At 55.8% G+C, this 24,434-nt stretch overlaps 10 protein-coding genes across 10 annotated transcripts; 4 read left to right on the forward strand and 6 right to left on the reverse strand.

Annotated features, from left to right (window-relative positions):
* Window positions 1-202: 202 nt before the first annotated feature.
* On the forward strand, window positions 203-533 carry VTJ04DRAFT_3537 (uncharacterized protein; the record flags this gene model as incomplete). Its single annotated transcript, XM_069361448.1, has 2 exons — window positions 203-223; window positions 306-533. The coding sequence occupies 2 exons, from the start codon at window positions 203-205 to the stop codon at window positions 531-533; spliced, it is 249 nt and encodes an 82-aa protein (XP_069222058.1).
* A 99-nt stretch (window positions 534-632) lies between these two features.
* Window positions 633-3,152, reverse strand: VTJ04DRAFT_3538 (uncharacterized protein; the record flags this gene model as incomplete). Its single annotated transcript, XM_069361449.1, has 5 exons — window positions 633-749; window positions 811-2,524; window positions 2,581-2,876; window positions 2,921-3,007; window positions 3,066-3,152. 5 exons carry the CDS (start codon window positions 3,150-3,152, stop codon window positions 633-635), a joined length of 2,301 nt encoding a protein of 766 aa, XP_069222059.1.
* A 493-nt stretch (window positions 3,153-3,645) lies between these two features.
* On the reverse strand, window positions 3,646-3,957 carry VTJ04DRAFT_3539 (uncharacterized protein; the record flags this gene model as incomplete). The annotated part of the gene is made up of 1 exon (XM_069361450.1): window positions 3,646-3,957. The coding sequence occupies one exon, from the start codon at window positions 3,955-3,957 to the stop codon at window positions 3,646-3,648; it is 312 nt and encodes a 103-aa protein (XP_069222060.1).
* Window positions 3,958-4,005: 48 nt separating this feature from the next.
* VTJ04DRAFT_3540 (uncharacterized protein) lies at window positions 4,006-8,124 on the reverse strand (the record flags this gene model as incomplete). The annotated part of the gene is made up of 13 exons (XM_069361452.1): window positions 4,006-5,714; window positions 6,098-6,181; window positions 6,247-6,418; window positions 6,477-6,562; window positions 6,669-7,170; window positions 7,222-7,283; window positions 7,334-7,453; window positions 7,519-7,550; window positions 7,605-7,642; window positions 7,704-7,715; window positions 7,788-7,795; window positions 7,857-7,877; window positions 7,998-8,124. The coding sequence occupies 13 exons, from the start codon at window positions 8,122-8,124 to the stop codon at window positions 4,006-4,008; spliced, it is 2,973 nt and encodes a 990-aa protein (XP_069222061.1).
* A 714-nt stretch (window positions 8,125-8,838) lies between these two features.
* On the forward strand, window positions 8,839-10,775 carry VTJ04DRAFT_3541 (uncharacterized protein; the record flags this gene model as incomplete). The annotated part of the gene is made up of 10 exons (XM_069361453.1): window positions 8,839-8,875; window positions 9,117-9,149; window positions 9,280-9,377; window positions 9,433-9,495; window positions 9,552-9,602; window positions 9,664-9,719; window positions 9,781-9,848; window positions 9,907-10,010; window positions 10,100-10,510; window positions 10,563-10,775. The coding sequence occupies 10 exons, from the start codon at window positions 8,839-8,841 to the stop codon at window positions 10,773-10,775; spliced, it is 1,134 nt and encodes a 377-aa protein (XP_069222062.1).
* Window positions 10,776-11,528: 753 nt separating this feature from the next.
* Window positions 11,529-12,364, reverse strand: VTJ04DRAFT_3542 (uncharacterized protein; the record flags this gene model as incomplete). Its single annotated transcript, XM_069361454.1, has 5 exons — window positions 11,529-11,792; window positions 11,874-11,944; window positions 12,005-12,104; window positions 12,161-12,229; window positions 12,293-12,364. The coding sequence occupies 5 exons, from the start codon at window positions 12,362-12,364 to the stop codon at window positions 11,529-11,531; spliced, it is 576 nt and encodes a 191-aa protein (XP_069222063.1).
* Window positions 12,365-13,068: 704 nt separating this feature from the next.
* Window positions 13,069-14,025, reverse strand: VTJ04DRAFT_3543 (uncharacterized protein; the record flags this gene model as incomplete). The annotated part of the gene is made up of 1 exon (XM_069361455.1): window positions 13,069-14,025. One exon carries the CDS (start codon window positions 14,023-14,025, stop codon window positions 13,069-13,071), a length of 957 nt encoding a protein of 318 aa, XP_069222064.1.
* A 1,098-nt stretch (window positions 14,026-15,123) lies between these two features.
* On the reverse strand, window positions 15,124-15,972 carry VTJ04DRAFT_3544 (uncharacterized protein; the record flags this gene model as incomplete). The annotated part of the gene is made up of 1 exon (XM_069361456.1): window positions 15,124-15,972. One exon carries the CDS (start codon window positions 15,970-15,972, stop codon window positions 15,124-15,126), a length of 849 nt encoding a protein of 282 aa, XP_069222065.1.
* A 989-nt stretch (window positions 15,973-16,961) lies between these two features.
* Window positions 16,962-18,118, forward strand: VTJ04DRAFT_3545 (uncharacterized protein; the record flags this gene model as incomplete). Its single annotated transcript, XM_069361457.1, has 3 exons — window positions 16,962-17,040; window positions 17,157-17,710; window positions 17,768-18,118. 3 exons carry the CDS (start codon window positions 16,962-16,964, stop codon window positions 18,116-18,118), a joined length of 984 nt encoding a protein of 327 aa, XP_069222066.1.
* Window positions 18,119-22,102: 3,984 nt separating this feature from the next.
* VTJ04DRAFT_3546 (uncharacterized protein) lies at window positions 22,103-23,776 on the forward strand (the record flags this gene model as incomplete). Its single annotated transcript, XM_069361458.1, has 1 exon — window positions 22,103-23,776. One exon carries the CDS (start codon window positions 22,103-22,105, stop codon window positions 23,774-23,776), a length of 1,674 nt encoding a protein of 557 aa, XP_069222067.1.
* Window positions 23,777-24,434: the final 658 nt, after the last annotated feature.

The raw sequence follows: 24,434 nt of genomic DNA on the forward strand, positions 1-24,434 counted from the left end.
GCACTATCTTTTCAAAGACCAACCCCAACCTTTCTTTTCTCTTTTCTCTTTTGTTCTTTTTTCTTTCTTTTCTCTCTTTTTTCTTTCTTTTCTTTCGATACTTGACGCTTTACTTCACTACTTGGTCTGGGATCTCCTGGATGAGGAGAGTTAGAACCTTCTTCCGTTGAACTATGATTTATGCTCGGTAATATCTAGTATGATGAAGGGCGGGGTCTTTATAGTACTGGAAGGGTAGTGGTTAGTAATAAGATATTGTCGCCAGCTTCGGAGACATAGAAACGGGGAGACATCAACAAAATCAGAGTCCAAGGTACGGGGCCCAGTTTACAGAGCGAAACAACAAATATGAATTGTGGTGTATGACAAGAACAACTTCCTCCGCCAGCCTTCTCAATTTGAACTCTTTCTCCAATCCATCCGTCCATAAGAAGTTTGATGACACTAACACCGTCGGTACCAACGCCCCTTGTCACTCTCCTCACTCACTGTCCATGACACCTGCGCTCAACAGATGGAGGCAGACGGAATAACATCCCTGAGTCATAACCCAGAAATGACCATCTTCCAAGGCTTTTCCCGATAAGCGCTGGTGAATGGCCGAACCTTCATCCCTTTGCTCCTGAAACCAATCATTTCGCGTCGGCGCGAACAATGCGGCAGATGAGATCCGAGCCATCGACAGAGTCTCCTTCGCGAACCACTAGTTGCGACACAACACCATTGTGAGGGGCCGAGATGACCATTTCCTGTGAAACACACCTGGTTAGCTGCCGATTTGAGTACCTTCCAATATATCAGTAAACATACCATCTTCATGGCGCTGAGCACAGCGAGAGGATCGCCCTTCTTGACCTCGGTGCCGTCGTGGACGCGGAGCTCGACAAGAACACCAGCCATGGGGGCGCCGACCTGGCTCGAGTCGGTGGGGTCGGCCTTGGGGCGGCTGACGTTCTCGATGGAGGCCGTCTTGTCGTCGACGCTGACCTGGCGGACCTCGCCGTTGACCTCGTAGAAGACCTCGCGCTGGCCCGTGTTCTCGGAGAGGGGGCCGATGGCGAGGAGCTTGAGGATGAGAACCTTGCCCTTCTCGATCTCGACGTGGAACTCCTCGCCAATCTCGGGCTTGGACAGGAAGTACTTGGTTGGCAGGACTGAGAGATCGCCGTACTTGGCAAGGAACTTCCTGTAGTCCTCGTAGACCTTGGGGTACATGATGTAGCCAGCAACGTCGCATTCGGTGATGTTGCCGCCGAACTTGCGGACGAGTTCCTTCTTGACCTTGACAAAGTCCACGGGCTCCAGGTAGAGTCCCGGCCTCTTGTCGAACTTCTGGCGGCCGCGAAGAGCCTGGGTGCGGAGCGGCTCTGGGAACCCACCATACGGCTGGCCCATCATACCCTGGAGGAACTCGAGCACCGAGCCTGGGAAGTCGAGCTCACCAGCACGGGCCTTGACGTCCTCTGGAGTGAGCTTGTTGGAGACCATGAACTGTGCCAGATCGCCAACAACCTTGGATGTCGGAGTGACCTTGATGATGTCGCCGAGAAGCTGGTTCGCCTGCTCGTAGGCCTTCTTGGTCTCGAGCCACTTGGAGCCAAGACCCAGTTGCGAGGCCTGGAACATCATGTTGGTGAGCTGACCACCCGGGATTTCGTGCTCGTACACCTCCGGATCAGGACCGGAGAGATGAGCCTCGAAGGGCGAGTAGAGGAGGCGGATCTGAGACCAATATTGGTCAAGAGCGCGCACGTGGTGGACATTGAGACCAGGGTCCTTCTCGGTGCCCTCAAGCGAGGCGAGAATGGCGTTGATGCTGGGCTGAGAGGTCATGCCGGACAGGCTGTCAGTGGCGGCATCGACAGCGTCGGCACCAGCCATGGCACAAGCGACCATGGAAGCAACACCAGTGCCTGCAGAGTCGTGAGTGTGCACGTGGATAGGAAGATCGGGGTACTTCTTCCTGATGGCGCCGATCAGGAGGGTCGCGGCATGGGGCTTCAAAACACCCGCCATATCCTTGATGCCAAGGACATCAATGTCAAGGGCCACCAGCTTGTCAACCACATCAAGGTAGTACTCCAGGTTGTACTTCTTCTTGGGGTTGAGCATGTCGCCGCTGTAGCAAACAGTGCCCTCACAGACACCGCCGGCCTTCTGGACAGCCCTGATGCCCACCTCAAGCTGAGAAATGTCGTTGAGCGCATCGAAGACACGGAAAATGTCCACTCCGTTCTTCTTGGCTTGCTCCACAAAGTGGTCAATGGCGTTATCCGGCAGAGAAGCATACGCAACTCCATTGGCGCCACGCAACAACATCTGGAATGGGATATTCGGAATCAACTGGCGCAGTTTGCGAAGACGATCCCACGGATCCTCAAAGAGGAACCGGTACGCGACGTCAAAAGTAGCACCACCCCAACATTCCAGGCTGTAAAGATTGTGGAGAGCATGGCTTGTCTCGCGGGCGATGTTCAACATGTCGATTGTGCGGACCCTGGTGGCGAGGAGAGATTGATGGGCGCTGTGGCCGTGTTAGAGATGATACGGTTTCATGTAGCTATACATGCTGATACTTACTCTCTCATCGTTGTGTCCATAAGAAGACAGCCCTTGTACTCGCGGACAGCTTTCGCGAACCCTTTGGGGCCCTTTTCGAGTATGATTTGGCGCCAACCCTTGGTACATGGTTTGGATGTATCGATCCTGTTTCCATCCTCGTCGTACAGGGTTGGTATCAAAACCTCGCCCTTAAACTTGGGCTCGCCGATTTGGCCAACAACCTGGGGGCCATTCACAGCAACGTTGCCGAGATAGGCGAGCAGCTTCTGAGCACGGTTCTGGCTGCCGGTGAGCTCGAAAAGCTCAGGGGTGTCCTGAATTGTTAGCTAGGTCAATAGGTAAAATTGGCTCGCCTTACATCAATGAAAGTGGTCCAAACGCGGCCCTCGATGAAGGTGGGATGTGTGAGCAGCGACATGAGGAAGGGGATGTTAGTTTTCACCCCCTGCTCCGGGTTAGCGAATTTGGTGCTCGTGAGCAGCGTAGAGCGTTGGACCACATACCCTGATCCTGAACTCGACCAGCGCACGGACAGCCTTGCGCCTCGTCATCTCGAACGTGGAAGCATGGCAGGAGAGCTTCGTGAGCATGCCTAAATTTCGTTAGCATTCATACAGTCGTCAAGGTGCAGTTCACGAGCTGCTTGGAAGGTGTGTATTGGGCCTGGGCCCGCTCGAGTCCATCGGCGATGGGCGAGTTTTGGAAAGGGGTAAACGGGGAATCCAAAACGAAATCGACCAGTGTCACTGGATGGGAAGCGCGGGGACTGCTCGTACTGTCATAATGAGCTGAGAACTCGTTAGTATCAAGTTAATTACATACGGTAAGTGATGTCTCGCTCGACATTGATGAGTGTAGAAATAGCAATGAAAAAAAGAAAGGCAACAAATAAGCATGGAAGAAGCAGAGTCGAAGACTCTGATAACAGAAACAGAGAATGAAAATGAATGGAAACGTCATAGAAATGAAGAGACATGTGGGCAGACAGAGATGTCGACGCCCATATGAAGAATGAATAGAGCAATGCGCGAGCTGCTGGAACGATGAAAAGCAAGACGAATAAGAAGAACCAGCACCAAACTCCTAGCCATCCATTTCCTCGTCCACATCCATCTGGTTGCTCGCATGTCCCTCTGAAGCTGCTTCTTCGATCGCCTCCTCCCATTGCTCAAGTTTGCGGTAATGCTCGTCGCTGTTCATGTGGTACTTTTGGCCTTGTTTCGACTTCAGCACCTTCTTGCAAACAGGGCAGTAGAAGTATCCCTCCCTGGTTTTCGTGATCTTGCATTGGCGCACTGGCTGCTTCCGCGGGGGGCCCAAGATCTCCAGCTCCATGCTCGCGGGACGCCCGGCAGCAGCTCTCGCCTTCTCATGCCCATCGGAGAAGAAATGCATCTTCAGCGAATCGCGCGACCCGCAGCGCTTGGGGCAGATGTCGCACATCTAGAGCGACTCCTGCTCAGCTCCCGCGGGGGGTTCCTCCGGGTCCTTCTCGGCCAACAGTTCTTCCTCCAGAGCAGCTGGGTGGCCGACTTGCTCTCTGCGCTCGATGTGACACTGTCTCTTGAAATGGTTGCGCAGGTGTGCTTTGTCTTCGGCATAGTAGGGGCAGATCTCACAGGTCCATTTGCCGGACTCGCGAGCTGCTTGGGCGCGCTCCCTCTTCCTCGTCGCGTAGACTGTGTCGACCAGCTCCCGCTCAATGCGAATGATTTCAAACGCGCGGCCTTCCTTCTTAGCCTGCTCTTCGAGGGCGCGATGGGTGCTCGAATCCAGGTGGCCGTCCAGACCTTGCGCTGTCCTGAACGGGCGGTCACACAGCCCGCAGTAATAACGCTTTGCTTCAAGGTTCCTCGAAGCCTGATTCCGAAGTGCGATCGCGGCCTTGGTGTTCGACTGCTCTCTCGGAGGGGGGGCCGTGTGAAGAGGGACGTCCTCGTCGGGGTGCTCCTCACGGTAGCCAAAGACCATGTCGAGGTGCTTCTGAGTATCTTCATGGATCCGCAGACTCGTCACGGAACCAAACAACTGTCCACACGGCTTGCATGGCCAGCGCTCGTTGGCCAGCGCTTCTTCGCGTTTCTCGTGGTAATGCTGAGCGGCCTTGCTCTGCGTCACGCCCAGCTTCCTGAACAGGTGGAAGTTGCCCTTGAGGTGCTGTTGCAGGTCCTTGTCGAACGCAAATCGGTTGCCACAGATCTCGCACTCGAACTTCCCAGAAGCGAGCAGCTCCTGATACCGTTCCTTGTCGCGCTCCGCCTGCCTCTGAGTAAACCACTCCTGGTACTCCTCGCGGTCCACCTTGATCCATCCTCCAATGCGGATCCCCTCGTAGAGGGCGTGATGGGAGCAGGCCCCATCCCACTCGAGAGCACCGAATGCCCATGGGCAGAGCACAGGGCACTGGTCGCCACCTGTCCGGGTTTCCATGGCACCGAGAGCCAACGTGAATGTATTCTCGATGACCTTGAAAACGTGTCGCAAGCCGGGCACGAGCTGCGACGGAGGGCGGGGGGCCCATGCCAGGAGCAACTTGTTGGTGATCTTGTACCCAGCATTGAGTGCTTTTTGGATGCGAGACGGGAGGTCCTTTTCAGCGTCGTAATCGGCCCATCGAGCGGAAACCCCCGCAAGGAAGTGGGTGCCGCTGCCCACATATAGTATGGGGCGTGCTCCAGCCTTCTCCAGGAGCAGGGAATAAACACCCCACAAGCAGCCTGGGTCTCTCGAGAGCTGCTTGGACAGGTCGATGGAGGGCGGATTTAGGCTCTGGAGCGCCTCCAAAACGTCGGGGTTGAACTCGAAGCCGGCATCCTCCAGGTACTCTTCGAGCAGGTCGGACGTGCTGATGTCGGGCAGTTGGGCCTGGATCTCCGGGCTGCGCGTAACGGGCTTGGTATTGGCTAGGAAGCGCCAGATGAGCCAGATGGCGTAATCCGGCAGGGGCTCGAGAAAGCGTCCCTCGGCGGGCTTTGACATTGCCGGCGCCATGACTGGTGGTTGAGAGGTGCTCGGGAGAGGCTCGGTAGGACCCAAGGAGAGGGTAAAAAGAACGTTGAACGAGTGGAATTCGGCTTGTGATTTGCCGTGGCAGGTCCAAACACCGTCTCGAGAGGCCCGAAAGCGCCGCTGGTGAGGCTCGGACGGGTCGTCTGTGGTGGGAGACAGAGACGGAGGAGAAGAAGCGAGAGGGCAGAGAGACGAGAAGAAGCTGGACGCGAGCCTCTCGAGCGAGGAAGGCGCCTAGGTCCAGACAGAATTTTCTGCGTGATTCCATCTTGAGTGCTGCCTAATGGCGTTGTTGAGAAAAGTGCTCTCGCGATGGTCGCGGAAGGTGCGCCCAGGGCGCTGGTGAGGAGCAGTTTAACGACTTGCTCAGGTCAACTTCAACTTCCCAGTGTCCTTGGGAAAATACAAAAGAGAAGAAGAGATAAACAGACATGAAGTCAAAAACGAAAACAAGCGAATAATAAAATAAACAAACAAACACACAAACGAAAAGAAAAAGAGAAAAAGAAAAGGACATTGTACGTACGAGTAATAACAGCGCCGGCAAAGCCGTTGCCGCCATCGAGACGGACGCCGTTGCCACCGGCAGACCGGTAGACCTCGATCTTGCCTACACACAAATATCAGCTCTAACTTTGTCCATATCCCGTCGGTGATATGGTGTCAAAAACTCACCAGTGTCGGGCTGAAAGTTCTTGGCCGGATCTTCGGTGGTGATGCGGGTCTGGATGGCGAAACCCCTGGTCGAGATGCGGTCCTGGGTCAGGCCGAGCTGCTGGAGTGAAGCGCCGGCGGCGATTTGGATCTGAGCGGCGACAATGTCGATACCCGTGACCATCTCCGTGATCTGGTACCCCGGATCAGCACGACTCCCCTGGACCACAACATCATTTCTTGAGACTAACCGTGTGCTCGACCTGGATACGAGGATTGACCTCGATGAAGTACAGCCCCTTGTCGTCGACCAAAAACTCGGCCGTCGCGACGTTTCCTGGGGGATGTAGTTAGCTTGTGTTCACTCATTCAGGGGGTGAATAGTGACCATGTCTAGAATTGTTGCTGGAGTTTGACACTAGCATAAGTCGGGAGGAACTTACGGAGCTTGACGGACTTGGCGATGCGAACAGCATAGTCGAGCATGGCATCGCGGATGTTGACCGGGAGGTCCTTGGCCGGCGCAATCTCAACAACCTTCTGGTGGCGGCGCTGGACCGAGCAATCGCGCTCGTAGAGGTGGACGACATTGCCGAAGTTGTCGGCAACGAGCTGGACCTCGATGTGCTTGGGCTTGTCGAGGAAGCGCTCGACAAAGACAGTTCCGTTGCCGAAGGCAGTCTTGGCCTCGGACGTGGCGCGCTCAAAAGCCTCTTTCAGGCCGTCGGCCTCACGGACGACGCGCATGCCGCGGCCACCACCACCATAAGCGGCCTTGATGATGATGGGGAAGCCGTATTGGTCGGTGAACTTCTTGACCTCCTCGAACGTCTCGACGGGGCCGTCGGTGCCGGGAACGACCGGAACGCCAGCAGCAATGGCAATCTTCCTGGCGGAGACCTTGTCTCCGAGAGCCTCGATCGTCTCGGGGGTGGGGCCGATGAACTGAGCGGGTTAGCTGGGACGAAGCATAACGCGAAGAGTGTCGCGACTCACAATGAGGCCGGCCTTCTCGACAGCACGCGCGAAGTCGGCGTTCTCGGACAAGAATCCGTAGCCTAAGAGGTGTCAGAATTTGTTTTGTGCTTGGATTTCAGATGTAACTAACCGGGGTGGATCATCTGGGCTCCGTGTTCCAGAGCGATCTTGATGATCTCGTCGCCAGCCAGGTACGCCCCGACTGGAGTGTACTGGCCGCGTTTTCCAATGACGTAAGCCTCGTCGGCCTCTGTAATTCTGGTGTTAGCGGGACGACCACGAGCGATAATAATCATCGAGAAGAGTGGCACAGACTCTGGCGGTGCATTGAAAGACGGTCGTCATAACTGCGACTGTGTCAGCATTGGGTTGAACGGCTCGAGGAGGTCATGAAGTCGAACCTGAAGACGGCGATCGTATGAAGCGAGAGCTCGTGGGCCTGGTGTATTGTTGTCAGTTTATGCGATGGCGTTGATGGTGATGTTTAATTGACGACGTACAGTTCTGAAGATCTGTTTGAGTGGATATCAGTGAGCGCGCTGGTCGGTATGAACAGGGACGTGGAATATTAGGACAGAACATACACGAATCGCTGGGAAACGAGTCAGCGCGATGTACAATCGGTGATATCATGAGACTTGGGAAGTACTTACAGATTTCACCTCGGTTGGCGACTTTGGTAAGCTCAAGTTAGCATCACCTTCACCTTATCACTGGGGTCGCCGTCTCAACTGTCGTCCGCTACCACACTTCCACGTCACTTCTCGACACCAGGAGTCCAGCGGCGCACTCACCCAAGATCTTGTTCACCTGCATGATGGTCGAGTTGGCGCGGATGCGCTGCACGGATTTGGTCTCCCTGGAGGCGTCGCCGTCCTCGAAAACGTCTTCATATTTGCTCGGGTGTTGGTCGGTAGCCATGGCTGCTTGTTTGGTCTGTCGTGTCGCTGTTGATGGCCGTGGAAGATTCGCAGTCCAGCATTCACAGACAGAATCGATGGAGAGTAGAAAAGGTAAAAAAACGCAAGAAGGCCTTAGCTGATTTTAAGTACATGATCATGGCGGGGGGCGCCGTGGGGTTGCTCCATCCCACCCTCCGGGATCCATCGATCTGCTCGGCTGCTCGGAAGCTATGACACATTTCTCTGAAGTCTTGGCAGCAGCTCTCATGCTCCTGAGGCTCTCGGTCTTGGCTCGGAAGCGAGCAGAGCACTGACATCCCGCTCGTCTGTTCTCTCCTCCACAACTCAACAGCATCGAGATTTCTTCAATGACAACATTCTGTGGTGTTTTGTCCCGTGGTAGATACCTCCAGTGCTACATATCTGAATGGATGACATTGGCCCCCTCGAAGCTCGTTCAGTCCACTCAACTGGCCCCTACGGTGCTCCTACAGTGACCATCATGAAACCGTCATGTACTGCCCGAGGTTGGGTACCTCTCATATATCTCCAACCTTTCAGACCCCATTTCTCCGACTCTTGGACACACGTTGTCTTTTGAGAGTGGGTTTTTAGGTATGTTGTTGCTTTGGAATGGACATCTCCAGTCCTGCATCCGGAGGTATCCAGCCCGGGCTCTCTCAAGCCTTACCTGGGCCGACCCCATTGTCAACCTCGATGAATAGCCCGAGTTATGGCATTTTTCTTCCTCGTTAACGAACCTCCTTCCTGTAAGTTCATTGATTCTGAAATACTGCTGCCTGCGAGCTTTCCTCACAACTATAAATACCCTCTCTCTCTCCCTCTCTCTCTTCTTTTCTCTCTTTCCTTCTTCCTCACCCTCCGCACTCTACTGGTAGGTCTTCCTCGATCAACCACAACCACCACTTTCCTTCACTTCAATTCACCCCAATTCAATTCCATCGCGATATCTTCTACCCATTCCAGGTAGCTAACGCTTTGAATACGCAGCGCCTTGGGTACTCACAACTCCGGCGAGAACCAGTAAGTCGCTCCCTCCGCTCAAATCTTTCATGATCTCTGTACCCTCTACGCAGCTCATACCCTTTCTCATTCACCTGTTTGATTCCTTCCTTGTATGCTTGCGCACGGCTAACTCGCTTCCTTCTCATAGCCATGTCTGACTTCGTCGACACCTCCCAGGGCGGCCAGAGTGCCGACCCTCTGGCTACCACGAAGACAAATATCATTCTTGATGGAGACATGGACAACGTATGGGCTGCTTCTTTACTGCTCTCGAGTCGGTTCATTATCTGACTTCTCTTAGGATACCACCAACGCCAAGCCCAAGATTGAGACCCCCGTCAAGCCTGCTGGCAATATGGAGGAGGTACGGACGGCTTATTTCCTGCTCCCAAGTACAATTTAATTGCTCACCTCTCCTAGGATGTCGACAATCAGGAGAGCACTCCCGGCATAAACAGCTCCGCCAACACGGTGTGTGGTGTCATTCTCTGCTTGCTCTACTAGCTCCTTGCTAACGTTTTCGCGCCGCAAGGGCAAGGCCATCCTCAAGAAGCGCCAGGGACCGGTTGGACCCCCTCGACTCATGCCGTATGACCTGCTCCCTCGCCGCTCCCGCACTCGCTCTTGTTACTAACATTGGGGCGTTTAGCTGCCGTCAATGCTCTCCTCAGCTGTTGGAGACACATGACTGGACTGAATCCTGCCATCATCAAGCTGGTAAGACACCCCAATCTCATTGCTCGTTAGTAGCTCACTCGGCTCACTCCATAATCAGAGAACAAAGAGAAAGGTAAAGAGAAGGAGGACAAAACCAAGTTCAGTCCCAAGCGGCAGTTCCGTTGCGCCGAGTGCGCCAAAGGCGGTCGTCCTTGCAACCCTGTATGTATATACCCCTCCCCCCACCCCTGATAGCCACCCTACTTTCCACAAAACCCGTGCTCGCAAGCTGCTCACATTATCTGTTCCAGCTGCACCCGAACTCCATTCCTTACATCAAGGCTTTTATCCTGGCCGTCGACGCCCTTAAGCACCCGCTACCCGATGAGGATATCGATGCTCTCGAGGCGCGTGTTCAGGAGACCAAGGCCAACGCCATGCAAATGGTCTGGACTCCACCGGCCCCCCCCAAGTCAAACACGCTCGAGTTCAGTGATCATTGGAAGCTCGTCATGGACGCGGAGTTGGAGCTCAAGAATAAGATGCGCGCCTTCCACGGCGGCGTCCCTCCCGCCGTTGTCCGCGAGGCCAGCACGAGCGACAATTCCGATCTGCTTGCAGAGCTTTTGAGCACCATGCAGGACATCAAGGCTATCGTCCAAGATAACAAGACCGCCATGCAAGCCAATAACGACCTCGCCCAGACCCGCAACAAGCTGCTGGTAAGTTCGCTCCCTGTAGGAACGCATCTCACAAGCTGCTAATGCGCTTCAGGCGAGCATGCTCGATGAGCTTAAGGCACAGCGTGAGGCGCAAGAGGAACAGGCCGATGACTCTGAGCCGGATTCTCCGCCCGCAAAACCTGCTCGTCCCAAGCGCAAGCCCAACGCTCAAGCCAAGGAGCCGAACAAAAAGGCCAAGGCCAACGCTGCCCCTGCTTCGACTGGGCGTGGCCGTGGCACCGGCAAGGGCGCTAAGAAGAACTAAGTTCGACGGAATGGGGTACCACCAGCAGCCGGATACTGGTGGCCCGGGCGCTCCCGATGCGCACCTCCCGCGCTGCTCAGGGGGGCCACGGAATGACCATTTGCTTTGCTATGTTTGCTAGATAGCCATCGGGACTTCGGGTCCGTGTACAGTAGGCCAAGTGAAATAAGATGCCCCCCTTGGGCCCCATTTTCCGTCATAATTGTCTCCTCTCATCCTCACTCGCTGCTCTATCGCTGCGTGTTTGTGTCTGGTCCTGGGTGGGATTGCTTAATATCAGGATACATATGACACGGGGTGCTGCTCCAATTTCCCGTTTACGTTGCTCTCCCTGAAGTGCCCATCCGACAATATGTAGCGCGATCTGCTTTTATATCGCTCGCGAGCCACGAGCTCTTGGCTGCAAAAAAACTAATATGCATACGGATAGGAAGGGTTTCATCGATAACTTGGATTTTGCGCAGCCTGGTGGTACGTTAACGAGAGATATTTAGACCGGGATGGATACACAGACTACGAGAGCGCGACTTCAACGATGAGCACGAGCACCTGGGGAGCAGCGATGGGGGGAGAACTGAGGCCAAGGGCCTTGATTTGATGACTGAATCTGGTGAGGGACACCTAGTACCCGACCAACAAACCTAGCACCCAGAGACAACTTTTCAGTCCCCCGCAGCGCAAGCGCAGTGCAAGCAGCGCAGGCGCACACTTTTCCCACCATCTCATCCTAACCACCAATGCCAAAGACCTCGTTTACGCGTTGAAATCGCGCAACTTGGTGCGAAGGGTCGCCTCCGCGTCGCGTTGAATGCGCCAGTGATCAACCCACTCAGAGGTGTTGGGCCTCGGAGCATTGGGGGCGAGGGCGACCGAGCGCTTCAGGCCATCCTCGGCCGCATCAAGAGAATTCATAAGCGCGACCTTGGTCTCATGGGTAGCCTCATTGAGGTCGGTAGAACGGATAGCTTCGGTGGCCAGCACAAAATCGACGACCGCCCGGATGCTCGAGGGGTGAAGCTGCGTCCGTGGTAAGTATATGAAGCTTTCGAGCACCGCGCGTGTTGGGGGTGGCGCGGGAGAAGGGTGAGGGTAACTTACTGGGCGACAGATGCGACCAGCCTTCTCACACTCCGCGCAGCGATACGTGTACGTGGCATTGCCATTGGGGTCTATAGAAACACACGTATTAGTCGTGCCTAAGCAGTAAGTGAGTACTTGACGAGACTTGCGAGGTTGGAAATGGCAGGCCTTGCGCCAGTCACGGGTCCCCAGCAGACGCTCGAGGTCGCCGCGGCAAGGGAGAACACGGGGCTTGAGGGCAACAGTATCCTTTAACAACTCGGTCAGCAGCACACGCCTCTAGCGCTGGGAAAGCTCGAACATACCTCGGGATCGGCGGCAACCGACTCGATGGGAGCGGCAGGTTCGGCGACTTGGGTCGCGAGGTAACCATTCTGCAGCCGGTACATGGTCAGCAAGCGCCATACTTGCGCATAAGAGGGTCAGTTGGAGCTCACAACAGGCGGAGAAGCCTCCGGCGAAGCGGGCTTCGAGCCCGAGGACGAAGGTTTGGTGTCGTTTGTGGTCATGGTCGCGAGCGCTGTGGGCTGAGGTTAGTTGAGATTATCAACGGGGAGGGGTTGTCTGTAAGAAGCGCAAGAAGTTTCGCAGAAAATTGAGTCAAGAAGCGACTGGTAGAGGGAGAGAGGGAACTGACCTGGTGGGAACAGAAATGAGGTAGAGAAGAAGAGAAGGAGAGTAAGTTTCGATTCTCGAAAGTTCGGGGATTAATACCCGGAATTGTGAATGCAATGGTGCACAGACCACCCAAAGAAAATGCGAAAGAAAAAAGGCACCGACTCGGGAGGAGCGCGAGAATGGGAGTTTGTGTAGGAAGGAGCGCTCAAGGTAGCTGCTGTAGGATCCGGACGGTGGTGGGTCCCGGGGCCCGGGTCGGAGGGGTGGGGCGCGGACGCGGAGATGTGGGGCGCGGACGCGGCGCACGAGCGCGAGGTGAGCATGCAGGGCTCTTTGTCGGAACTACTTGCGCTTTTCGAGCGTACAACGGTTGTTTCCTTTACGCATCAACACCAAAATCTCTGACGTCGAACATCAATTACGAGACACGGCGCCATGGAAGCAAGTAGCCATAAACTTGTGAGGACTTCAGGACTATGAGGCCAGCGTCTGCCAAGTGAGGTAATCTAGACCGTGTACCTATGTCCATACATCCACGAACTTCCCATCATCACACATACCAGACCATACCCGAAGCCTTGAATCTTACTTCAGTTTACAATAACAACCCACCCAAAGCCACCACCGCCGCAAACGCGGTCTGAAGCGGCATCACCGGCCCGGCAGCAGCGTTATCCAGGGTGTGCGTTGGCAATGGCACCTCCTTCGTCCTCGTCGCCTCATACCGCTGAGCCACGTATGCCGTCGCCTGGCTCATGATGCTGCTCGCCTTGGCCTCGTCAATCTTGACGTTGCAGGGCTGCACCAGTTCCGCCTTCTCGGCGGGCAACGTGGCGTTTGTCCACCTCTTGAGGTCAAGGTTCAACAGATCGCGCGCGATGCCGCACTCGGGCCGGGTCTCGTTGCGGCCGACACTGGTGAGGGCAACCGGCACCGGACACGGGTCGCCGTCGGCGGTGGGTTGGACGACGGGATCGAGCACACGCGCGTCGTCGGGCGTGGTGTAACTCGGCAGGTGCATCATGAAGGCGACGCGGTCGTGGGTGTAGCCATAGCTTTGATAGTCGCAGGCGGAGTCGTTGGAGCGAATATAGAGCTGGACGACAATGGGCTTCTCGACTTCTCGGACGTTGCGAATCCATTGGGTGATGTTGGTAGCGGCGACGAAGATGTACGGCTCGCCCGTGTCCGAGACGGCGGATGGGTCGGGCACCTGCAAAATGCCCTCGTCAAGGAAGATGCCGTCGTAACCCCAATTCTGAACGCCGTCTTTGGTGAATTCATGAATGGGATGCAGTCCCCACGAGATGTAGGTGCTGGGAGACAAGGACTGCAACACTAAAAGATTTTGAACGGCAAAGACGATAGGGAACACCTCGCTCTTGGTCTTGTTGTACAGTCCCCAGTTTCGCGGGAAGACGATGTCTATCTCGAACTGAAACCTGGGGGTTGGCCCGGCGGGCTCGCTGCTCGTCGTTGTTGATGCTAACCCGTCTTCTGCAGTGACGAAGGCCGCGGCCGCAAAGGCAGAGAGCAACAAAGATAGCCTCATTGTTGGGTAATAACGAGCGGACTAGATCAGGAATGATCTCAAGATTCGAAGTCAAATGAATGGATGGCTGATACCAGCCTAGATGAATGAGCGACAACTACCCCAGGCAAAATTAAGTACCTGAGTTATGCCGATAGAAGGGCATCTGATGGTTTTTGTATGGACGGCGCCAGCCCTGCCGAAAGCCCCGTGACCTGTTCCCTGCGGTCGATCTTTGGTCAACGGGCTGACTGATCCTGGTGTGCTAAGGAATCCGGTCTAGCCGGAAGCTTCGGGACATGTTGCATTGTGTCATCTTAAGGCGACCCTAGACGAACACAAGTCCTGCACATAATTACAAATAGCGAGCCAAAAGGAGAGAACTGGGTGGTACTTGACCATCTGGCCCTGGGCGCCCTGAGAGACGAGGCTTTGTGCGGGTTCCAGAATGACAGCCGGAAACCAACCACGTACTGGTCGTAGTGATGGGGCAGTGATATTCGGACAGGGCTACCCAGTGTCTTGGGATGGCAAAGGCTGCCCTGTGTGAAAGGATTATTTATACCGCCCATTGTGCTTACCCAAGCCTCGAGTGTTGGGTTGTTTTACGGTCGTGACTAGCTGGGTTTGAGATAGCTTCACTTACCTATGCCTCTCTTTAAGCTTGACCACCGGAACCTCGGGGAGAATAGGCTGACTGGGGCTGTTTGATACAAAGCGACTGCTGAAGGTGACAAAACATCCCAGAATTCCCGGATATTACACGTATTTTAACATTAAAAATCTCATCGCGAGTCTACTCATGCACAATGCCATCCATGCCACCCGAGTCTATCTATCCGTTTACCGTACGCCGTCCAATGCTTCCATAACAGGCCCCAGTTTTGTTCCCCATATTGGCAAACAAGTAACCATCGCGGTCCCCAACTCGACCCATGCCTATACTCAAACATATCTAGCCGATGAAATGCTTCGTCCAATTTTTTGGTGCCCCTCAAACAAGTTTGAGAACGAAATTCATCCACTGAGTACAAGCCGCCACGTCAAAGGTCCTTTCCGCTCAAGGAGAGCCTTGGGTGCTTTCTTGTCAGCTGCCGAAGACGTCGAGCCAGTGGTCTCCTAGACTGTCGAAACGTCCTGCTGATCGCTGTCGTTTTGGGGGTCGCCGCCGCCGCCGCTGCTGCCATTGTCGAGCAAACTGGTGAAGTGACCAATTACTTTAGGTATGGGGCGGGGGTCGGGTGAGTGTTCGCCATTCATAATGCGATCGCACACCTTCCTGACCTGATACCTCACCGCGAGCCACATCTCCTTGTCGCGTCCCGGGGCGGCCACGACCTGCGCGCAGGGAATTCTAGACAGCACAAGCGTCTCTGGCGTGGCCGGAGGGGCGGGCGTTCTAGGCGGGCCCTTGGGCACGAAGACGTGGATGGCGTTCAAATAGGGGAACACCGACCAGATGCGGATGATGGCATCGTGGCGCGGGAAGTCGCCCAGATAGTGCAGGTCGACGCCAACATTGCGGACGAGCTTCTTGTCGAAAGGCCCATGCCATTGCAACCTGGGCATATCGTACACGGTGTGCGCCCGATGCACCCGAGGGACCGGGTCGTCGCTCCGGATGTAGAAAATGTCGCGATCGCTGTCGAGCCAGAAAATATGGTCCCCAACCCGGCGGAGAACCTTGTCCTTGAGGTAGATTTCGCGCGAGAGCCGGCACACGCGAGCCAATACTTGGTCGGCCGGAGGGGTGAAGGTGAGCTTGTTGTTGGCAATGTCCACAAAAACCACCTGGGGCCCTGCCGCCGCAGCCTCAAAAATGGCCGCTTGAAGCTCGTACGGCAGGTCGGCAAGGCTGGGCTTGGAAGGGTCGGCCGGACACGTACCCGGGGCGTGCGACTTGAACATCCCCGAGATGGTGGACTCGACCGTGTCGGTCGGTGCCGGTGCGGAGGAGAGCGTGTCCATCGACGCAAAAAGCGAATGGAGGGCGGATGAGGTTGAGAGCGATGGGACGCCGAGGAATGGGGCAGCAAGAAATACGGCAACGGGCTTTGGCTGCACGGCCGCCGTCTGAACCTTAGGTCGGAAGGACAAGAAAAACCTTAAACCTAAGGACGGGGCGAGAAGCAGCCAGACGCCCTGTTAAAAGAGGCTTTCCGCCGTGGTATGTTTTATGGTGAGATGGGAGGACTTGGAGAATGACATATCCAAACTCGGAATCCAGTGTCCTGCCCGCGTGGGGCGACCTGCAGGATGGGTTTGAGCACCGGCCGATCCCGGCCTCTCGGCACCTGGTTCGTCACCTCAGGCCCCACCTCCGCATCGACCCCCACACGCTGCGATGTCATCGCTGGTGGATGGACAGCAAGCCGTTCGTCCGGTCTTCGCCCGCCCAAACACTAGGTCTAGTTGTGCAGTACTACTTAGTAGTAGTGCCAGGTACAGTCCCTCTACGCAGTAGAGGCGTTGCTTTACAATCAAGAACTGACCCAGGAACTTAGAACATACCGTCTAGCCTGGAGGAAGGAGGCCAGGCCCGGATAGATCGGGAAGCACGTGCTCAGCCCTTATGTCATGGCTCCAACAAAGCGAGGACTCGAGCAGGGAAACAAATCGACGTGGACTTCACGAAGTCAAGGGCTTACGAGCACATTCTGGAGGCACCGGAGAGTTGCAATGGCTTCACGGTTGGAGTGGAATCCGGGCGGATGAACACATCAGCCAGCCTTCCGAGCTTTCGCAGACACTTCTGTCCTTGAAGCCGCCGACTGCCAAGACATCGCGGGGCTCTGCCCGACGGTCATGGCGCTAACCAGGTTAGGAAAGACCCACCCCGCTAGCTGCCCTTCCATCATCTGTTTGTGTACACTCTCTCCGTCGCGGGGCACGCTTCGACATCATTCTCTCTAGAACATCGCTCCAGGACTTTGGGCCGTGAGGTTCCCGCCGTCAAAATGTCAAAAACGGTTCAGATCACGTCGCCGTCGCAGTTCAAGAATCTGCTGACGAGCTCCAAAATTGTGGTAGCCGACTGTACGTCTCGTTGACCCCTCCTCCGCCGTCGTACCCCGCCATCTTTGGGGGTAAACGCGAAGTTTCCTGGTCTCTCCAGCACGCCTGCCTGCTCTGACTCGCTGGTGGATATCTAGTCTATGCCGACTGGTGCGGTCCGTGTAAAGTCGTCTCCCCCATCTTCGAGCAGCTCTCGACCGCCCTGTCACGCCCGGGCGTCCTGACCTTCGCCAAGGTCAATACCGACCAGCAGAAGGATATCGCCCAAGCCTACCGCGTCACAGCGCTGCCAACCTTTATTGTTTTCCGCAATGGCAACGTCACGGATCGCGTCACGGGTGCCGACCCCGTAAAGCTCCAGTCTATTGTCAGCAAGCTCACCGATGCCTCGACTACCGCCGGAGGCAGCGATACCGCCGAGGCGAGCGGCAGCGGCAGCACTGGCGAGTACTGGCGCGGCGCGGCGCTCCCCCGGGGCTACAACGACATCACGGACCAGATCGAGCTGCGGCACTGCGAGCTGCTCAACTTGGACCCGGACGCGGGTACTGTCCGTGTGCTCTTCGACACAAACAAGCCCAGTGCTCTGTCCGGCCGGAAGGGCGTGAAGGACTGGGTGGAGAGTGATACAGATGAGCAGTTGCTGCTCTTCATGCCGTTCCAGTCCATGTTGAAGCTGCATACGCTACAGGTAAGTGCTTGCTCCTCGCCATGGACCGCTTGCTCAACTCTTTAACATTTTGAACAGCTCACGTCTCTTCCTCCGAGTGGCGACGACGACGAGGATGCGCCCATGCGGCCGCGCACGATCAAACTGTTCACGAACAAGCCACACAACATGGGATTTGACGAGGCCGAGGACCTGAGCGCAACCCAGGAGATTGAGATCTCTGAGAGCGACTGGAACGACCAAGGCACGGCTAACATTCCTCTGCGGTTCGTCAAGTTCCAAAATATCACCAGCTTGGTGATATTCGTGGTCAACGGCGACGGCGACGGCGAGAAGACGAGGCTGGACAGGGTGAGGTTGATTGGAGAGGCGGGAGAGAAGCGCGAGATGGGCAAGCTTGAGAAGATTGGGGATGAGGCTGGCGAGTAGTTCAGGTGGGAATCAACCGATCGTGGCCATCCTCTTGTTTACCACGCAACTTTTCTATCACGCTGTGTTTTGGGCGGCGGTAGGGACAGTTGCTTGGTGATTACGATTAGGTATGCTGCATGAAAATATGAACGATGGCGATATGCGAGCGGTCCCCATGTGAAGCCGGTCAGTGTGAGCGAATTGTCTACTGCCCACATGTGGTTATTTTTGTTGCCGGTGGCAGCATCCGGCCCAAACGAAGAAATGCAATGTCTCTCTTGACATTGCTGAGATGGTGACATTGGCAGCACCAAACCCGTGTCCCAGGTCTGGCTTCTGGGCGACTCGGACATGGGAATATCGATGTTCATGCGAACCTCAACCAGCCTTCCGAAACATCAACCCTTCCCAACCGCTTGTTATGGTCCAGCAAGTTTAAGGGAAGAGCGGCTGGAATTGCTAAGATGTGGCTTGGAATAAAACGGCATCTATTGACGCATAACACGCGCACGTTAAACCCCAGAAAGCACACAATATTGGATCCGATGGCTCTAGTTCATGTCCGACCACCGCGTCACCACTCAGCCCGGGAGATGGGATTCTGCTCAATGGACTGATCAACGCGGCGGTCGGCCCGCAATTATGATTTCTCTCGCGGAAGCTTGACACTACAAGGACCATGGGAAGGAGGCTCTGTAGCAACTGACTCGGGGAAAATGTAAGCTTCCGCTGCCGCACGAGGAAGAAAGAGGAACTTTTTTTGGTGGTCGCGCTCGCTGGCAGATTTTTATGGACGTGTTCTGCTTGGTGGGTCCCGGGAAGTGGGTCCGGAAAAACTAAGTTGCCGGAAGCGAGCCGGGAAATCCAAAGTATCAAGCCGTTGATCCAACAAGAAAGGACATCAAGACGTTCTCAAAGTTGGAACAGAGAACTCTTTCTCCAGAGTATGGGATCAAGGTATGTATTCCGTAGTGTTTGGTTTACTTTTCTCACGGGTACATACCTAGACAACAAGATCCCGGCTCAAGCACGAATATCAAGACAGCTGAACGCTGTTCATCCAGTTCAGCGCCTGGTCGTTCATCTCATCTTCCGCTTCCGGACAGGGGGTGCGATTTGATCAGAGTCCGGGCCAGATGATCAACTTTCAACCCGATCCCCAGTTAAGCTTGTTACAATAGGATACAACAACACATATCGAGTTTCGCGAGGACACAGGGAACTAGGTTGAGTTGAGAACCAAGCCCCACAACATACTCCATATCGCCCAGACGGCCCATCTTCATCCGCCCTCTATTTCCAACCTGGAAGAAACGGAAAGCCGTTGTCTTCTCATTCCCCTTCGTCCATCAAGACCTTGCACCATGCAATGAGTTGTCCAAGTCGACGTGCATTCGGCACCTCATCTTCCTCGCGCTATCGGCGTTTAACTTCTCGGATGGCAAGCCGCTAAAACACACCTCGAGTGATCGGCGACTACACCGTAGTAGTACTACGTAGTGTTTGGTTTCGAGTTTCGTGTTTGGGTCTGAGCTCAAGCAATCCCGCGACGGCAGTGAGGGTCCTTTGCCTGCCGATCTGTCTCGACATTTTTCCGCCCCTAGGGAGCTCTGTCAATTACTACACAGTACGCCAAGTTCCAGTCGTGTATCCAGTCGTTGGAGATTGTGTTCTGGACAACGACCCTAGAGTCAAGTCGTCATGACAGGACGTAGCATTGTTCGCATTCGCTGTCTTGCACGGAACGCACCGGAGTTCGGGCATGTCAGACTTTCTTCCGACAAGGTGTCAAGGTGTCTCTCGCTTCTTCGCCTCACATGCCACCCAACTTGCTCAGCTGTGCCTTGTCCGCATTAGCCCCTCTTCGCTCCAGGTTTTCGCACCTCCAGCTCTGCCTTGGCTCGGTCTGCCGCCGCATCACACAACCACACAACCAGACACACCCGCTTGGCAGTTCAGCTTCCCACCCAGCGGTCTGGTGCTGTTCGGGCCAGACCACACCACCCTCTTCCCCTCCTCCCCCTATGAATATACACTTAGATGGTGTGTAGGTCACCATCTTGGGAAAGACCCGGCAGAACCCGACCAAAACCTTTCCCCTCTTCCGTCCTTGATGCCCCTCCCCGCGGCGCCCGCTGCTACGCTCCCCGTGCGCCATCACCACACTCACAGGGACACCACCGACTGCGACAGTTGTGTCAATCGCATGCAACCATGGGACCGACCCCAGATCGGTAAGCACGCGCTGGGGGAGCTAATAATTGGGATGCTGCAGCATTAGTAGGTGACCCTCTATATGCTAAGAATAGAACACCATCCTCCACGCGGAGCCCACAGCCCACAGCCATGCGCCTACCGTGTGTCCTACCCTGATGAACCTCTTACCCAGTTTTGCAGAAAGTCCCTTCACTTCTGATCTCACTGACCTCCACTGACCGTCTCGGCCTGCCTATTCGACGTAGCGGTCGCCCCAAATGACCCCCATCAGAGCGGTGCATGTCCCGTGCTGTGCTCTGGGGAGTCGACCGACTGGTGCCCACCATGCTTCCTCCGGTGGTGGCGCCTTGGATACCTGGTGATGAAGAGTATCTTCTGCCCGATGAGCCTTGCTTTGGACCTCGGCTTCGCCAACTTCTAGGTTCTCCTCCAAAGACGACTAACATCGAAATGCACTAACGATGTCGCCTTCCGGGACATGCGCGCCACCAGTTCCCTGGATAAGAAACGGGACCTGGATTCGACTGACCACATCCGCCCGTTTGCTTTCATCTCCCATCCCGCTCCTCTGCCCATCCCGGAACAGCATCGGATGTGGCATCTTCCATGATCGATGATCTGGTGCTCTGCTGCTGCCGCTTGTTCGTTTCTGTGGCCCCTCTTGCGAACCAGTCAAGCCCACTCCCCGGCCGGGTGGGAGGATCGTCGTGGCGTCGCCGGAAGTGTTTGGCTCTCGTTCATGTCACCTCGCTGCTTTTTCCGCTCCGCCAAGGGTTTGTGCACGAGGACGACCTTGCCATGTCCACAGCAAACCGTGTATCTGGTTTGGTTTTGTTCCCGCACCTCATACACCCCCCTAGTCTCGTTTCCGATATGTCTCTCGGCTCGTTCCCGAGCTCAACGCACACCCACGGCGGGCCAGGCGTCTGGCCTGGCTGGCTTTGGTTGCCGCCCAAGTGTGTAGCTGACTGGCCGGGACGGGGCAAACACCCAAGCCATGCAGCAGCCCTGGGATCCTCTGCTACCTGGAGGATCTGCCATCCACCAGTTCGTCCCGTCAAGTGACAGGAGCTAGAGGGGGGCGGCGTGGGAACCGCCCCTCCATAACTCAAATGGCTCCCTGTTCCATCCACACTGATGACAGAGCCTCTCTGCCAACTTCCCTTTTCCCCTCTCGGTGACTCTCCCGCCACTGGAACGAAGACTTTGCGGCCTGTGGCCCTTCTTCTCATACGACGTGTTCCCTTTTCTGTGCCATAATCAGTCTGGGATCTCGATATTCATCTATCATCGTGGCTTGCCTCTTACCTTGTGCACCACCTAATCAACCCTCATAAGCTGCCGCTTCCGCCAGTCCCTTCCCGTCTTACACAAAGCATTCCATATTGTCTGCAAAGACCTTCCTGCCGACCGAGAGACACCGAGGTGGCTGGTCACTTTGTCATCTGTTCGTCGTCGTGGACTGCCGACTGCTCAACACCTTAACACCCAGCCAGCTATTATTTTCCTGCCGGCCATCGTGGGGAGGCGGCGCATTTTTATAGTGCGGTATTCTGACGTGGCCACCGATCCCAGAAGTTGGGCCGGATATATTCGACAGCGGACGGGAAGCGGGATATCAACGGGAAGAACGGCTGGTTAAAGAGAGTTTAAAGACCAGCACCGGGTTACAAGAGCGGCAAACAACAGATCACCGCCAAAATCGATATCACGATATATTTGCCGACGAAGCGAGCTAGCCGAACGGACAGACATAGCCATATCGCCCATAGGTGCCTAACCACCATGCACTACGACCAACCGATCTCATCATCATTACCATTACCCTCCGCTGGCCCAACGGCCACCACCACCTCCCATGAAGGCTTTCCCAAATTCCTCCGCCTTCCTCCCGAGATCCGCAACATGATCTGGGAGTTCGCTCTCCCAGAGGGCCGGGTCTACGAGGTCCTGGACGCTCCCGGCGCAACCACCAAGACGCCCGCGACTCAGGGGCTTATGTTCGCCAACGTGCACGCCGAGCCGCCGCCGGCCCTGGCCGCCGTGTGCCGCGAGAGCCGCTCCTTCGTGCTGCACCACTACCGGCCGCTGACGCTGGGGCGCACGACAAAGTTCGTCGACCTGTCGCGGGACATGCTGCTGCTCGAACCGTATCTGCTGGTCAAGCGGCTGCACCGGGTGTTGAGGTTTCTGGGGCAGATCGAGCTGGTGAGGGAACACATGACGCGGCTTGCGCTGGGGACGTCGTACGGGGTGTACACGGGGCTTTTTCACCCTGTGTTGGGGAACAAGGTGGCCAAGGGGAACATGGCCAAGTTGCTGGCGGAGATGGGGAGGTTTAGGAGGCTGCATACGTTGGTGTTTGTGGTGCACCAGGAGTTTCAGTTTGAGTTTGACTTTCGGTTTCCCGGGACGCTGACACCCATGCCGCCGGGATACAGCCCGGGAGTTCAGCCGGGGATGAACGGACTTCCGTCAACAAGCAGCAGCAACGGGCAGTCTCTTTCGACCACAACAACACCATCACACACATCATTGCCAGGAACAACCCCCCTTTCCCGGCCTCTACCACCATGGCCTCTGGCCCAACCTCATGCTATCCTCCAGCCCATGTCTCTTGCACCACCACCGCCGCCGCCGCCACCGCCATCACAATACCAGCAACCACCACAACAAGTCCACCAAGCCTACCGCTTCAAATTCGACATCGAATCCAACATCAACACCCCACCCCGCCGCCCGCACACCAACGAGCTTCTCTACTACCCGCTCGAGGAGATTCCGCGGGAGTTGGATGAGTTCGACGCCTACGAAGCCTACGTGAACAGCCAGAGCGCGGCTGGCAGCAGGAGGGGTTCCAGCGCAGGCACCGAGCACCGAGACGGAAGCTGCAGCGGGGATGTCAGCGCGAGGGGGTGCTGTTCGTGCTGCTGGTGCGGCGGCTCCGGGTCTGGTATCGCGGGGCTTGGGCTACAACAACAGCAACAACAGGCAGCGTGGTGGTGCGCCGGATCCGGTGGTGGGGCTGGAATCCACGAGGCAAAGAGGTGGGATTACTGCCTCGCAGCCGTCGCCGCATCAGCCAGCAACGACGAGGACGACAACGCAGAGGACAGCGAATGGCGGGACCCGTGGCCGACGAACGAGGATTGGAGGCGGTTCAGGCGGAGGTGGGTGAGGGCCATGGTGGCGGCTTGTTTACCTCCGCATGGGCAGGTTGGAGTGGGGGAGCGGGAGGGAGAGGAGGAGGAAGCTGGATGGGCGGGAACGAAGGCGGGAAGGGGGTGTGCTGTCACTACTACTGCGACGGTTGGGAGTGGCAGTGGGAGGGGAGAGAAAGGGGCAGCTGGTGCTGGGAAGGGAAGAGGTAAGGGGAGGATGACGCTGCCTAAGTGGAGGATTAAGGGAGCGAGTTTGTTGTGGAGGTATACCAAGGGCGTGCCTACGGGACGTGGTTAATGATGGGAATGCGTCATGATGGTTATGAACTCTGGGTTGAATGACTGGAACAGGAAAGACAAAAGGGGGTGTTGGCTTGAGATACCCTTCGTTACGGCTACGATTGCACATCCATAATCCAAGATAAAGTTAGGTAGTATATTCACAGTTGATAGACCTGCTAATGATGATATGAATTGAGTAAGACAAGAGGCTATGTCAGTACGTGTGTACATACTCAGATCACGTCCACATCGTAGCAGTGCATGCCGGCACCTTGCCTGAGGTGGTATGGTCCTCATCTGGATGCCGTTCTTGATTCTAGAAGGACCTTGCTGGTATGCCACACTTACAGAGTAAATTGTCTGACATGTCGACAGGAACGGTGTCATGGTGACATGGCTGTGTCTTGCGGTACACGAACCATTTTCTGACTTGATGGCTCAACCCAGATGACCAGCCCGGGTTGGTTGCCTTCCCAAAGTGGAAGCTGTTGGATGCGAAACAGATGGGGCGTAACCAGGAATTCATGACTCGGCCCTGCAGGACAGAGCGTGGGATCGTGAAAGCACATGCATGATGATGGAATATCGATAAGAGTTCGGTCACAAAACCGTCAACCCCTTGGATGGTGCCTGGTTTTAGATGCCTAGCGGTTGGTGCCTCTGAATGTTGGGCA

This window comes from Mycothermus thermophilus, assembly GCF_041956435.1.
Source record: "Mycothermus thermophilus strain CBS 625.91 unplaced genomic scaffold VTJ04scaffold_2, whole genome shotgun sequence".
Lineage (NCBI taxonomy): Eukaryota > Fungi > Ascomycota > Sordariomycetes > Sordariales > Chaetomiaceae > Mycothermus > Mycothermus thermophilus.